This window comes from Varroa jacobsoni, unplaced genomic scaffold (assembly GCF_002532875.2).
Source record: "Varroa jacobsoni isolate VJ856 unplaced genomic scaffold, vjacob_1.0 scaffold_454, whole genome shotgun sequence".
Classification (NCBI taxonomy): domain Eukaryota; kingdom Metazoa; phylum Arthropoda; class Arachnida; order Mesostigmata; family Varroidae; genus Varroa; species Varroa jacobsoni.
The window spans coordinates 272,719-287,318 of NW_019213356.1; the positions used below are offsets into that span (position 1 = coordinate 272,719).

At 41.9% G+C, this 14,600-nt stretch overlaps 2 protein-coding genes across 2 annotated transcripts; both read left to right on the top strand.

Annotated features, from left to right (window-relative positions):
* Positions 1-6,249: 6,249 nt before the first annotated feature.
* LOC147753477 (uncharacterized) lies at positions 6,250-11,362 on the top strand. Its single transcript, XM_086968396.1, has 4 exons — positions 6,250-7,386; positions 8,289-8,556; positions 10,827-11,088; positions 11,349-11,362. The coding sequence occupies exons 1-4, from the start codon at positions 7,184-7,186 to the stop codon at positions 11,360-11,362; spliced, it is 747 nt and encodes a 248-aa protein (XP_086824522.1). The 5' UTR covers positions 6,250-7,183.
* A 218-nt stretch (positions 11,363-11,580) lies between these two features.
* On the top strand, positions 11,581-13,790 carry LOC111260576 (uncharacterized). Its single transcript, XM_022833450.2, has 3 exons — positions 11,581-11,753; positions 12,291-12,566; positions 13,245-13,790. Exons 1-3 carry the CDS (start codon positions 11,698-11,700, stop codon positions 13,708-13,710), a joined length of 798 nt encoding a protein of 265 aa, XP_022689185.1. The 5' UTR covers positions 11,581-11,697; the 3' UTR covers positions 13,711-13,790.
* The last annotated feature ends 810 nt before the right edge of the window (positions 13,791-14,600 follow it).

A 14,600-nucleotide genomic window follows, 5' to 3' on the forward strand; every position in this document is an offset into this window, starting at 1 on the left:
ACAATATTTTCCATCAACCTTAATTTTGTTCTGCAAAAGGAAGAGTTGGTATAACTTAATTAGTTGAAGTTGTTCAAGTGCTTCTAGGCAGTCCGTAATAGAAATAAAATTTTCCCAACGTTTCCAAGGCGTCTTGTCGAATTAGTCAATCTCTATTAATAGAAAACACGTATTATCAATACTTATCTAAGCTTAACCGTCTAGATTAATAAGCATCTATTCTATGTAAAGATAAACTGTGTCTTTAGTACATGCGACATTTGCACCTACAGAGTCTTAAAAGGGTTCAACGTTCAATTCAGGGATATAGATCCTGTTACTTGCTACCTGAATACGTAGATTTCCCCTTTAGCAATTAAAGGCTTGGGCATACAAGCTATTGCGGCGGCTATTATCGACTCTCGTAGGCTAGTAACCGCAAGCCGAGACGTTCATGTTTTTGTAACAAATGCACTCCAATCGACGATTTTCCGTTGTTTTTTCCTTCTATGATTACTATACAAAAGTACGTAAAGTGGAACGCTAATTTATTTGTTATTCTATGTTTGTGCTTACGGTTAAGTTTGACGTTCGCACCAAGAAGCATGATGAAGCAATAAAGCTATTTAATCTATGTAGTGTTATTAAGGTTTAAGTTAGCACAGAGATCACTACCAGTATATCCATTATAGTCAGCAATTGATACTCAAATGAACAGACCTGAACACGACAATAGCGCTTATTATTACTATTACTTTCATTTATATGGAACAATTACGAAATGGGCATGCGATGTTCGCTAGAACAGTGGTCTGGGTGGACTTTATTTATTTTGGAAATTTAGTAGTTCACAGTCGCAGTTGTAGTAATATATATATATATATGCTTACATACTGCTTGACGTGATAAAATAGCTTTGTACTTGTCTTAAGTTAAACTTCTGTAAGTAGAATTATGTTTATTTAATTGGATATAAAGTCTATCGTTTTGTGCTTACTACAAACGTGTGTAAGTTTGTGCACATGACTGTCCGAATAGCTGTCTAGCTACCTGCTTTCTAATTGTAGAGATATTGGTTAGTATGTTGAAGATGGGGCGGCACATGTGCCTTTATCGTAATCTATTTGTGCCTGAATACTTCACCTTATCCCAAAGCGGCAGGTACTCACTAAGGCACAACAATCAAAATACTTCGGCCGTTCTCCTAAGCTGATTCCAGCTTTCAAATGAACTTCCGGTGAGGTAACAGAACACACATAGACTTTTATACTACAAACAGCATTAGCTGAATCTGACTTTGACGGTTTCTCCAGTCATAAAATAAAATAGCTCTTCGCCACTTAGCAGCCTTCTTCGGGGTTAGTCTGGTACTTCGAAACACCATCAAAAAATTTGGAGATGCTGCCCAGTTGGACATTGCCAGTCAGTTTTAAACAACCGCTGACGACGGAGGCAGTTGCCAGTTAAGAAAATAACCTTATCTTACCTGTACCTAGGCACAGCTGACTTGGCAGCGAAGCTTCGTTGATCCACTTCTCCTAAATCGTCCCTTGTAACCGTGTGCGACATTAGTCAGTGCCTTTTTTTTGCCCATGTTTGAGGCCAACACATTCTCAGCCCATCGACCCCTGCGCTCCTAGCCTATATACCCATACCTGGCGCGTGCATTGAAAGCAAGCTTTTCTCGGAGTACACGTGAAGCACGAAGAAATGCCGTCAAGCCACCGAGGCTTCGACAGCCGCCAACGACAAGAAGGTAGAGCTAGAAAAGTAGGCAAGGTTTTAGTTGAAGGGAACTATTACAATGCAGGCGGATACAGTGCGTACAGATATGCCGACTGCGGGACACAGCAACGAATCAAGGATAAAGGAGTAGGGGATCAGCATAGGGCTTTGAAGACGGAGGAGGAGTTCAGCAGAAAACCCACGAAATAATTTGTGAATAACACTGCTGTAGAAACGCAGCTTCCTCACGCGACCCCTAATGGCTAAAAGGACAGCCGTGCGTTCATGCAGCAGCGAGAAACTCGTCGATGATGGGGAAAGTTGGTCACGTGACTCTCGCTTAGTGAAGTCGTCCGGCAACATTGTCTGTAGTAGATCACAGTGCCAAAGAGCGACTGACACGTTACACATTGAAGTAGAAACACAATGCCAGGAAGAATTATTCCTTTCTTTTCAGGGGTTTGTTGTTTGTTGCTAGGCTAAAAGCGCTGGAAACGCCTGTCGTTTAGGTTCAGGCTTCAGGCTCAATGTGCTAAGGGCTAAACAAAACTAGAAAAGTAAGAGGAAATATTCTTGGTGGCTTGAAAAAAAAGCGGTCGCGGTATGAGCTATACAAGAATCTTTCCCAGGAGAAAAATATACCATTTACCTTATTGAAAAAACCTCCAGTGTATCGCTCTGTTTAGGGTTGGTTGTATAACATACACGTTTGTGATTCGTATCAAGAATGAATCGAAAGTAGATACACAATTGGAATGCCTCTCAATCTCGTCTAGTATATGCATTTACATGTGTCGTATATACTGATAACAATACGGCAACCGCAATGGCAGCCATAACAGCAGTAGCCGAAAAAAACAGATAGCAGTATTTATTTGCTTATTTTTGCCCACCCAGTAATTTCCTACTGGCTTAACATTTTTGTGCCTCATTTTGCTGGATCCTAAAAGCACCTGTCTGCAATAGATTTGCGGAAGTTTGTAAATGGAAATTTAACCTACATATAAACACTAGTCAAAGGAGAGAAATTCTAGATTTAACAGAAGTTACCCTGCCTTCAACATTCACTATATAGATGTCATTGAAAACGATTATTACGTATGCAAAAACCAAGCTATATTAATTACGCCGCGCCTAGGAAAATGGATATCGTGGAAAATCGAAGTGATAATCTTTTTTGCGAGAAAAACTGCGGTCCTTTTGCAAGTTGCGTGTAGGAGTACTAAAGGCAAACGTGTGGTCACATCGACTCTTGATGCCCATATCGATGCGGACGTGACTCGCATAAGTGACACCTCGTCGTTCACTAAGATTCTATGTAAGGTACACTATTTCTCTCACCATCCCTATCGCTGTTGTTAGTTATGACTTTTGTTATAATTAAAGCCACAGTGCTACAGCTGTGAAGTCGAGATGACTAAATTTGTCTAAATTAAACAACAGCTACTGGTCGATCGAAAAGCCAAAGTAAATGGTAAATTAACAACGATGTCGAGAAAAGCTATGGTGTGAATGAAAAATTCATTATAGCATGCTCCTCTCCGGGAAGTGAATCAGCTGCCCACTGCTTCTATGGTCTTCAATGCGAGGGGCCCATTTTGCCAATACGAATAGCCTGTAAGGCAAACGGTATGACGACAACGATACCCTAAACGCTAAGTGAATTAAGCGATTGCAGAGCAAAATTTAGTGGCCTATACTGCCTTCTTCTCACACAAGATCGACACCCAAACTATCGGTAAACGGCCCTGTTGTATACGTAACCTTCCTACATTTTAATATATCTTAAATTCACAGGCCGTTGGTCCTATCATTTGTTGTTATACGTACCAACCGTAGTGAACCCGACGTAGCCTAGGTTTGGCAAAAGCAGGGTTCAGTATGAAAGGCTGGTAGATTTCTGCTGCTTATCAATTCGGGAAGGCATAGCGTATTGCAGACTAATAAGGCTCGGCGGATTCGAACTTAACATAATTACATGAGTACCCATTCAATCGAGCGTATCCATATCGAGTTAACGATTTGCAACAAGACACACATGTTATACTTTTCTTACAACAAGAACAGGAACAGGTCCCGATTTCGTTCACGTACCATGGAGTACGTGGCTACGCAATAGAGCTGAATCTGCCGACATAGATGGAGCCAGAAATACATATATATGGTTTACTCCTAGTACAACTCAGTCATCGCCTCTCTGCAGATCCACTTCCGAAGTAAACCTCAGCCTTCAGACTTCTTGCTCGCTATTCAGCTCGAGCCACCATTGCGACCGAATGACACGAAGTCACTGTAGCAACAGTTATATACTGTTGTTCTGTCTAGCCGACAAGCAGGACGTACATGGATGTAATACCTGTCGCAGTATAAAGGTTTATTTAACAAACAAAACAGCAGCAAAGCTTCACGCGTTTCTTCATGGTTTCCCTTACGTAGAACCTCCAATGAAAACCAACTTACAGGTCATTTTGAAGGATGAAACTTATTGAACGTCACTTTAATCATCGTTTTTCATTTTCTTTGGCGCGCATGATTATTGTTCGTAAGCAGTTGCAAAGCTGGTTGATTTACGCGTGACGGTCGGTCGGGAATAGGGCTCGAACAATATCTGCCACCTAACGCTAGTCTGAATGGGTAGGCCAGCGGAGAACGAATATAGAGGCGGACGTTCCAGCGCGACCGTCAGTTCAGCGGGTCGTGACGTGTGCAGGTGCTACAATAACGGGTGCCAAAGCATGCACGTCATCGGCGTTAGAACCCAGATCAGCATACCATTGAATCGCTATTCTTTGTTTCCTCGAGGCCACAAATGTGTCGCCATGATGATCATGCGACACCAAAGGAAAGAAGTTCTCAGCGAAGTCTTTAGCACTCTCCGTACCACTTCTCTTTCACACGCCTCAATGTAAAAATAAAAAGACCGAGGGAACATGGGCTAATTGGCTTATTTTCGCATTCTTAATATTTCTACAAGAGTGAAGTGGAAAAGAAATAAAAAGCAGTGGAATAGAAAAAGCCCAATTTATGAGGTTGCCCAAATATTAACTAAAGGATTTGACTCGAGGTGACGCTAACTGATAGGTCAACTGTATGGCTGAGGAGCAGCTTCCGTTTTTTCAGTTGGTGGCATTAGTATTCGAGTTGCGCAGTCACTTCAGCTTCACTCCGTTCATGAGTACTGATAAAATATGATTAATGTCGAAATAGAATATCTATCACAGTATGATATATCTCTACTAAAATACGGTGCATATGATTCTACAACTATTGGAAAAGTTTTTCTTCTATAACTGTTGGCCCGTCTACGTTTATGGGAAAACTATTTAGTGACGCTATAATTAGACTGTATCGTGCTTTTTACAGTACCGAATACTTTTGCTCGTCCTCCCCTATTGGTTTGATTCAATTGGCTATGTATGTCTGTTTCTCACGCCATATTTAATATGATCGTAAATAGTTGCTGAAGTCTAACTACTATGATTTTTTATAATTTACCGAATGGAACTGTCCCAAGACGACCAAGGAAACCTGATCAAACCCTAACTGATAACAACAATAATAATCTGACCGAGTGACATCGTTTTATGTACCAGAACGTTCAATAGATTCCGGATTCTGATGACTTTCTGATTGGCATGCCGCGCTTGCTTGACTTGTTCGCCTTGCTGCTTGCCTACTACGCTCGGGTCTTGCAGCTTTGAGAAACCGGTGCGGCATCGTCTTCACATTTTCCATTGTCATCCTTGTGGCTCTTTCGACAGCACCGTTAGGGCATCGCGGAGCTTGTTCTTGGCTAGCGGTATTGAGGACAGGATTTTCAGACCTTCTACCTCATACCGAGAGCCGAGTGAATGCATCGCGGGGAGTTTACAGTTTACGAGCATGAAGTGGGCCTGACGAGAGTTAGCAATGAATGCCTTGTTATCATTGTACACTTTGAGAGTAACTAGAAAGTACTGAGCATAAAGTCGTACGTTACCTTACATTTTAGAAACGTATATCGAAATTGAAAGCGGCTCAACCATCATAGGCTCAACCAAACCATCATCAACCCATTATATTTCGTACATTTTTAAGTAGCAAACATTTACAGTAAATACATCTCTGGGTAGATTTTTCCTTTAAGGCCATTTCAGAGACAACTTATTACTCTGCCCTTATGTATTATAAGTACCTTACCGTGATTTGATTGATGTTCCATAATTTGACCCTAGAAACAATTATCGATACTATGTATTGTTACTATTATTCGTACGTAGTTTTTCATAAAAACTGATCAAAAAACCGCACATATGCTAATTTTATAGTTACTTAGAAAGCAATGGATAACAAAACGCGGTAAGCTTTAGCCTCAAAAATGATTGGCCTGCTTTCTCCTAGGACAAAACTTACATCGGTTAAGAGATGAAGTTAGCGTGCAATTTCCTGTCCCAGAAGTTCCTTCGATTATTATGGCAACTTGCTGCAGCCGGAATGCGCTATTTAGGACGGCAGAAAACCGCCATAGACATGTTGACAAGAGTTAGCGTCAGAGTACCAATCGTAGTTAGGTCATAGTCTCGTTGATTCAAGTAACAACTCCAATGCTAATGCAGCACGATAATGACTACAGACGTTTATTCTCGTTGAAGCTAGCATTTCTATGTCATAAACAATTTAGCTAATGTTTATGATGATGACTGAAATGAAGCAATTTCAAGAAATCACCGTGTCTAATATTGTTGTAAATGGTTAGCTAGTTAATGTCATAGTCATAGTCATGGCCGTCATTGTCATTACAAAAACTATCCGTACCGCAACGCGCTTTCGGCGCAAGAACGTTACGGGGAAACAAGCTAAAATATTTAGAAACATCTAGCAAGCGGTCGTAACAGAAGAGTTATGTTCTCTTTTTGATATCATTTGATTCTTCTACTCCGAACGCTGACGTACATCTTAGACTCCAGAGTAGCTGCTTCAGTTCCACAGCTTTCCAATGGCCGGCGACTTTTTACATTATTATTTCGTAGGTTTGTATTTCGGCTTATAGTTCGCTGCACTCCGATTTGCACCGGTAGCTTATTTTATACAATCATTTTTCTACGGCAAAGAAGTGCCGATAGATTATGTACCTTGTACGAAACGTCCTATTGATTCTATTGTTGAAAATCTAGATTTTAAGGCAATTTAGATCTAGAGACATTTTTACCTACCCGATATGCACAAAACAGTTCTAGACTTTTTAGACTAAAAAACATAGGTATTAAAAACGTAGTACTAACAAGAAAAGCTTCTTTAGTTATAGGGGCGATATCCCTTTGTTGATCAAGGGCTAGGCTCTAAACGGTATAGCAACACAATACTCCTAGAAGATACACGGGGGCGTACAAATCAAAACTCTGACAATTTTCGAAGAGACAGACAATATAGGACTATTCTTCTTCCATTAGTTAACTTTTTCGTTTGATTGTTCCTATGCGATTTTATTTTCAGGCGGCGTATGTCATCACTACTGTTTTTTTCCATTTTCATATTTACTGGCCTGGGAATCTACGGGCTATTGTTACGGAAAAAGGGTCTCCGCTCCCAATTCACCGAAAGTTGGACGGTTTATTGTTTTGTGATGAGCATCGTCTGTCTGGTGCTCGCCTACTGCGTTTCCATCTGTGATTCTTGGCAGCAAGAAAATAAACGACGTTCAAGGTTACTATTAAGCTAATTTCAATATGTTCGCATTTATAATTTATAAAAACTACATACATTGCTCGGCTTTACAAGGTCTCCCTTCACCTATCAGTAATTACCCTAGACGCGTTCCTATATCGAGATAAATCAAACGACACAAGTAGCGATGAGCTACACGTGGCTCTCAGTTTCATCCTAGCCTTCGTGCGGTCGCGGCATAAAGTTCTACTCCACAGACATTTCAATCTATCAGCCTTTGGACAACTGTAAACAGGTTGATCTACTAGGTAGCCGAGCTTCTTAGCAAGAAAAGAGGTTACCAGTCTCATGAAAAAAATTAATCAGGAATGTCTACAGGTAAAGCACAACGTATATAAGGAACAATATCGTAATTTAGTTCGACTTTGATAATCACGTCTATTAATTATATAATTGTTGGCTGAACTCTTCATCTATTGCTAGCACATGGCACCTATTTAGCAGTATTACGACCGGCAGTACGCCAGCTAATGATAACCACAATGACATTTAATATTGTCATATAATTATCAGCTATCTACACAGAATCATAGTGTCATGTCGGGCCAATATCGATTATGCCTCGGCAAAGTTTTCGTCACCTACACTCACGTATATATCTCTCTCTCGTCTTTTGCTCTGTAACTCTGTCTGCTTGTTTCTCACTATCTCTTCTTCGAATTTTTCACGACTACCGTTTTCGTTCACGGGGCGTACGCTTTTGACGCGTTCTTGGACTGCACTCCTACGTACATCGGTTTCCTGCATCGGCCGGTTCCTTCGCGACCGTACAAGTTGCCTCTTGACGCTGCCGCTAAACCAACGCACGCCTCTGGCACTGCATCTGTATTTTGCCTTGTCCACGTACCTTGGTCACGACCCGACTGCTGCTGCTGACGCAGAAATGCTGCGGGGGAAAATACTAGCGAAGGTAGCGGTGTTAGCGGGAATGTACTGCCAGTCCTGCCGAACGGAAGACGGTACGGGCCTTCTGTAGTGAAGAGTGGCCCATTACCACCGTTAAGCATTTCGACATCATCGCTACACCACCCACCAGCGGGCATTCAGTCTGCCAGCACTTCCCCGAGAGAGTTTGCCTTCGCCTCGCCCTCACCACGGAGCGCATCGTCAGCCGGACACTTTGTCTTCCCACCTGGAACGTATCTACAGGTTGGTTGGTTGGGTCAGTTTTACAGCAGGGATAATTATCGACTGCCCCGTACGGACAATTGGCTGACGCACATAGTCGTATTAGCTACTGGTATCGGGGCTGGGAATAGCGCCAACAACAACAACAACAATAGCGTCCTTTGTTCACACATATAATGTAATAGACAAACATTATTTTAAACTGGTGAAGCTAGTTAAATACATACCCCATGTCTGAGTAAAACGACTATAGTTAACGGTAGAGCGCTTTCGGGGCACTATTCGCAAAGTTTGCTTTAGTCATCTATATTTCCCGAAGCCTCACCCATTGTTTCGTTTGTAGAAATGTAAACAATATTTGTCAAAGTTACCACATCTACCACGAGGTACGTGCATCAAGCTATACTGCCAACAGTAGACCTTCTGCCTAGACAGTTTGCGTTGACACTAACGGAATAACAGAGCCCGTTATTCCTCGAGGTAATAAGACCCCTTGCTAGCATTGGGACACTTGGCTTCAAAGCAACTCCTTTTTTGTCTCTAGATTGAACTTTTAACTCGTAACTTTTAATAGGAACAACTTTTAATAGGCCTCCTGTGCCGACTCTGTCGTTCGAAGGGTCTTCGATCAATTAAACGATGACGCTCACTTGTGTAAAAAAAATTACTTGATTTTTTCATTGGCAGCATCGTTACCAAATAACCTCAGCTTGAATAAGTGCCATGATAAGTTACCGCTCTACGTCTGATCTCAATGAAAGCTTTTTGCCTAGTCATTGTCACTTCGAAACATAAGATTTCCGTTTTAATATTTAGGTTTTCGATTGACTACGGCATTACGGGCAAATCATCTCATCGAAGTCGACTGCCATCAATCTATGATTGACCATAAACACAAATTTTTTTTAATATTTCAACGTAGTTAATTGTATTTAGAGATTGGATCAAAGTAACAAGAAGCTTTACAATTTCTGTTTGTCAATGCCGACTTATTTGACATCAAGCATTTGCATATAATGGAGTACAGTGCAATTGGGGGACGCTTGAACTCATAGTGGGGATTTTTTGTGGGGTGCCAAGTAGGTTTTGTTTAGCTAGAGAGGTGTAGCAGAATAAGGGGGTTATTTTCGTGAATCGAGGTTTTCATTAGTACGTATTAGTTCAGACGGAGAAGACTCTACAGCGCTTTTACTTTACAATGGCAATAGGTTGGCCACTAGCTATTCTGTAGGCCTCAGCCGTCCATTCTAACGTCACCGTTGTTTTCTACGTAGCAAAGCTATCATGTGCCAGACAAACCAAAATAACAGAGCAGCTGTCCAGATGGAGAATGCGTTGTTGCGGCTATCGCTGGATGCCTATCATTTTGTCGGCAAAAAAGTTGTTTGCAAATGGACACCCTTTAACCATGGTTACTTCGAGCTGTCTATGTTGAATGTATAACGCAATAATGTCTCAGCTAGAGATCCACCTACCAGGCCGATCCAGCCCGAGGTATTACTAGGCGCTCGCTATTTTGCTAGGCAGGTTAGGTCGAACGACAGCATAAAAGCACCATGCGTTCATACACGGGACGTGGGTTAGTAAGGAACATTTTGCTCTTCTTCTGACTATTGATGACAGGGCTTTCATCTGGGTTGTAGAAAGCCTTTGTTCGATTATTATGTTTTACTGAATTATTTTAGCCTATGTAAATTCATACATGAAAATGAAACATGTTAATCAGTGAAAAGCCTGCTACCTTAGCAAGACCCAAGTTGAACATCATAGACGTTTCTCGTCCATACCGTACTGGCGCGCGTAACCTAGTTTGTGTTACAATGATATATCAACGTCATTGATCCAACTAATCTGTTACTGTTAAATAGGAAATTGTGCAAGCTACGCACCGCATTTCCATTCTGACAGAGATACGAATATATTCAGATACAGATTGCTGGTTAGATAAAACTACTTGTACGGATCGCGATTTGATACCGATGTATTATTACTTGCACCACACAAGTATGGAACGATAAATGGCTCTGAAATTTTGAACTACTTAGATAAATCTTAATTAAGTGTAAAAGAAAAACAAAACCTTGGACAAGGAAGCGAACTTTTTTGTTTTTCTCAGCAAGTACTGATTTCCGCTGGGCAGACAGCAAAATGTAAAGTGGCATAATCACGGCTCGTATTATTGGTACTATATTATATGTACATAAGCACTGCAGTAAGCACTTTTATTAGCGCAACTGACATGTATGGTGTCACTGTTGTTGTCCTTTTTTGCTCTTGTGTTACTAATACAGGTGTTTCCCACTCAGAGTCAGGTGGTGTCGCCCTCTCGGGGCAGCGGCGGCAGGTACTTCCTGTCGGGTGGGGTCTCTAGCTCCACTCGCTCGATCGCATCCGCCCCCGCGGAAGGGCCCCGCTCGCCTCTCGACAACCCGTCTAATCATAACAGCAGTGCCCATCATAACGGGGACATAGGTACGGGCAATGGAGGTAGTGCCAGTCATCCCAACACTTCAGTAGAACGGACTGGAGGAGGACATGGGCAGCAACGTTCAGGTAAGTTGACTTGGGCTGGCAAAAATCAGCGTCCACTCTATACATGCGCACTATTATTATATGAAAATGTCGTTACCGATTCCTCAATTAATTACAAGTGCACGATAGTGATGTTTCAGTCAACGCCACCATCGCATGCCTTTATATTGGATTAACGGTTACGTACAGCGTTGCAGTAAAAGGGGAACACATCATGAGCATTACTGTATGGTTGTGGATGTTCTTTAGGTTGATAATCTTCTGCATACATTTGTTGACAGGTGGCTTTAAATGATTACTAACTCATTTTTATCGATTTTGTTTGATACTCGCAAAAGCTGAGATGTCTACTGCATGCAGAAGATATGAACGTTGAAAAATCTTTCATAACTATTAAAAAATAATAATAAAAATAAAATCAATAGTATTTAATTATATGAAAGTGCTTTTTAGCTTGTTATTATAGTTACCTTATCTAATTGTACTAACTATAGATGATTTGCTCGTCATACCGTAATAGGAAACGCTGGTGCGTTTGCTGGTAGTGGAGTCGGGGGCCGAACTTCACCTCGCGAGCGACCGGTCCTGTTCGTTGTGGTCCCTCGAGGATCAGCACTTCAATTGCCAGCCATGCTGGATGTGCCTCGCTCGCCCAACTCGCCATTAGATCGCCGCTGTGTCAGAAGGTAATGGACTATATAGAAGATAAGATTTACATTTTTTACGATTTTTAAAAATTGACGTCAATTGTTTATTACTTTAAACTTATCCATGTTTTTTCTCATGTAAAAAAAGCAAAAACTATACTAGTACGTTACGAAGATTTGTTGACTTAAATATCTTTTCCTAGCACAATACTGAGCTTAACCTATTCACACGTTTGAAATTGTTAACTCGCGTGTTTCTATGTGTTTTTGTCTTCTTTCGCACACTCCTTGCTCGCTGTGCCTCCCGTTCTATTCGGCTTTGTTGTGGGGCTCCGTCAACCTCACCTTGGAAATCGCACTCACACGTACGAACCACCTAAACGCGGCTATTGTCGCCGGCGGAAACAAATTACCTTAAAATCCTCCCGTTTTGTTTGTTTCTTGCTCTACGAAACCGTCTAAATCAATTTAATGTCTTCGATTATACGAAAATGACTGTCCATGTATGTGGCTTAACATCAATAATCATAATAACATTGTTATTGAACACGAACTGTGGCCACCTTCTGGTAACAGATGTTGTAGTTTACCGCGTTCGGGTCATCGGCGTGCGCGGCGCTTCTACCAAGGCGGCCACGGGGGCGGCGGAAGTGGTTCGCACGGAGGTCCGCATGTGGGCACCTCAGGCCAGGGTGGTGCCCATTCCACTCCTCCGCCCTCACCTCGGCAGGTGTGTCTCGTACTGCCCTCTAGTGTGCATCCCGCACAAATCGCGGCGTTGCATTCGCGATCATTCCGCCGGCGACGCTCAAACTCGTTCTCGGGACTTGATGCAGTCCGACACTCACATAGGTATGTTGCATGGCGCAGACGTAACCGCGAAGAAACTATGCAATGATCATTACGCGGAAAGTCAGAATGGCATTTGGAACTTAAAGGAAGATCGGTAGTGATCAATGTTGTTCGATGAGGGTTATAATGAATTGAGGAATCCGTTGTTTTGCGCTTTATTTGGCTTTGTTTGCTAGGCGTTTTCTATGCTGTCTTTTGAAAATGACGATCAATCTGCGGAGCATCGTTATTTTGATAGCTGCATACCTTTATAATTAGACAATGTTGTTTGCAAATGAAAAACGCACGAAAAGAATTACTGTACAATTGCACGTAGGGCCCCTTGTCAAATATTGGCCTAACTCCCTAAGAGTGTTGAAGTGGAGTTATTAACATAAGCATTGAAGGCACTCGAAAGGTAAACAGGATTAAGTCAAGGACCCAAAAACAAAAGTTGAACAATTAAATTATTTATGCCTATTTATATAAGCCTAAAGATTTGATGCATTCCAGCAATGTGCGAAGCGTCTACAGCATTTATTTGAGTACTATATATTGTGATACGCTCATTGGTAATGCGACGTTTTTCAACATAATTGAATTAGAAAGCTTGACTTTATATATTACACGCACTACATATCTGTAGCGGTATACGATGATATTTCTAAAAATTGCACTTATATTCATCCAACGTTGCAGAAGCAGCGATCAACTCGAAATACCAGGGGCGCGAGTGGGTGCGAGCGGAGCTAGTGCGAGTACTGGCGACATCTCCCTTGAGGACGATCCGCCATCATATGCATCACTCTGCGAAGATCCACCGCCGTATAGCGAAATTGTTCGACCGGTTAGTCACACCGCCTCACAAACATCCGATCCTGAAAAGGAGGTAGGTCTATCGGGAGCGCACGACACAGCAACTTTGGGGGCAGTTTCTCGTTCCTCCGAAGACGTTCCCATAACTTGTGGCACCTCCGCGATAGCTGATCACGGCATTACGGTCACAGTACAGAGAAGTAGTCCTGCTACAACCGGTGGCGATATCGAAACGACCAGCGAAATGCTAGGCGCCAATTTCAGCAGCTCATCCACAGGAGTTCCAATCCCGGACGAATTGGTAACAACTACAACGATCGTAGACGGCCTGCATGAGACCGCAGCGTAAACTGACGAAGTTCACGAATACGCTACGGTACACGGTATCATTTGACCGCCGGCCGTACGCTACCAAAGACTGATGAAAAACTGGAAAGGAAGTAGAGAAGTAACGTTCAACTATAAAGAGTCACCGCATACAACTGATGACTTCCATGGGAAATTAACGACATTACGGCATGCCATTAATTGCTATGGGAAACGCGGGACACTGCAAAGAAATTTCTTAAGGAAAGGAAGCAAGTGCCATGCAATCAGCTGTTTAGCTAAATGCAATCAGCTAAATTAGACTTCGCAAATCCTTCAGGGGTAGTATGATATACGAGGAAACGACAGAATTCCAGAGGCAACTATACATGTAGAGTAATGGTAGTTGTTAGTATTATTATTGCAGAGAGAGAAAGAGAGGTTGAATGAAAAAGAGTGATTGAGTTGAACGTGTAGAAAGCGCAAGACCGAGAGAAAAAGTCGCCATATATATATATATATACATACATATATATAATTCAATGCTTGCTTGGAAACTTTTTGACCCTGCGCGGGTAACTGGATGATGAACGCCAACGATGATCAGAACCACCTACTAAACAATCCGGATCTTTTGCCAGTTTCCGACATTGATAGAGAAAGAAGATCTCACAACTTTGTCCAGGATCGAACCTTTTTTTGGTCACCCTTTGCCTGTCAGCCGGTGGCAAACGGTCGAATTTTCTGTTTAGATGACGTCGAAGACCGTTACCATGTACATACAGATTCAAGTACAGTTGTACATCAAAATCATATTTACGTACACATAATGACAAGACGCGAATGTGTGCTTTGCATTACTCCGCCGTTCAGATCGGTCGATTTAGATATGTAAAGCACAAGTGTGTTATATTAATGTAAACATTGCACATG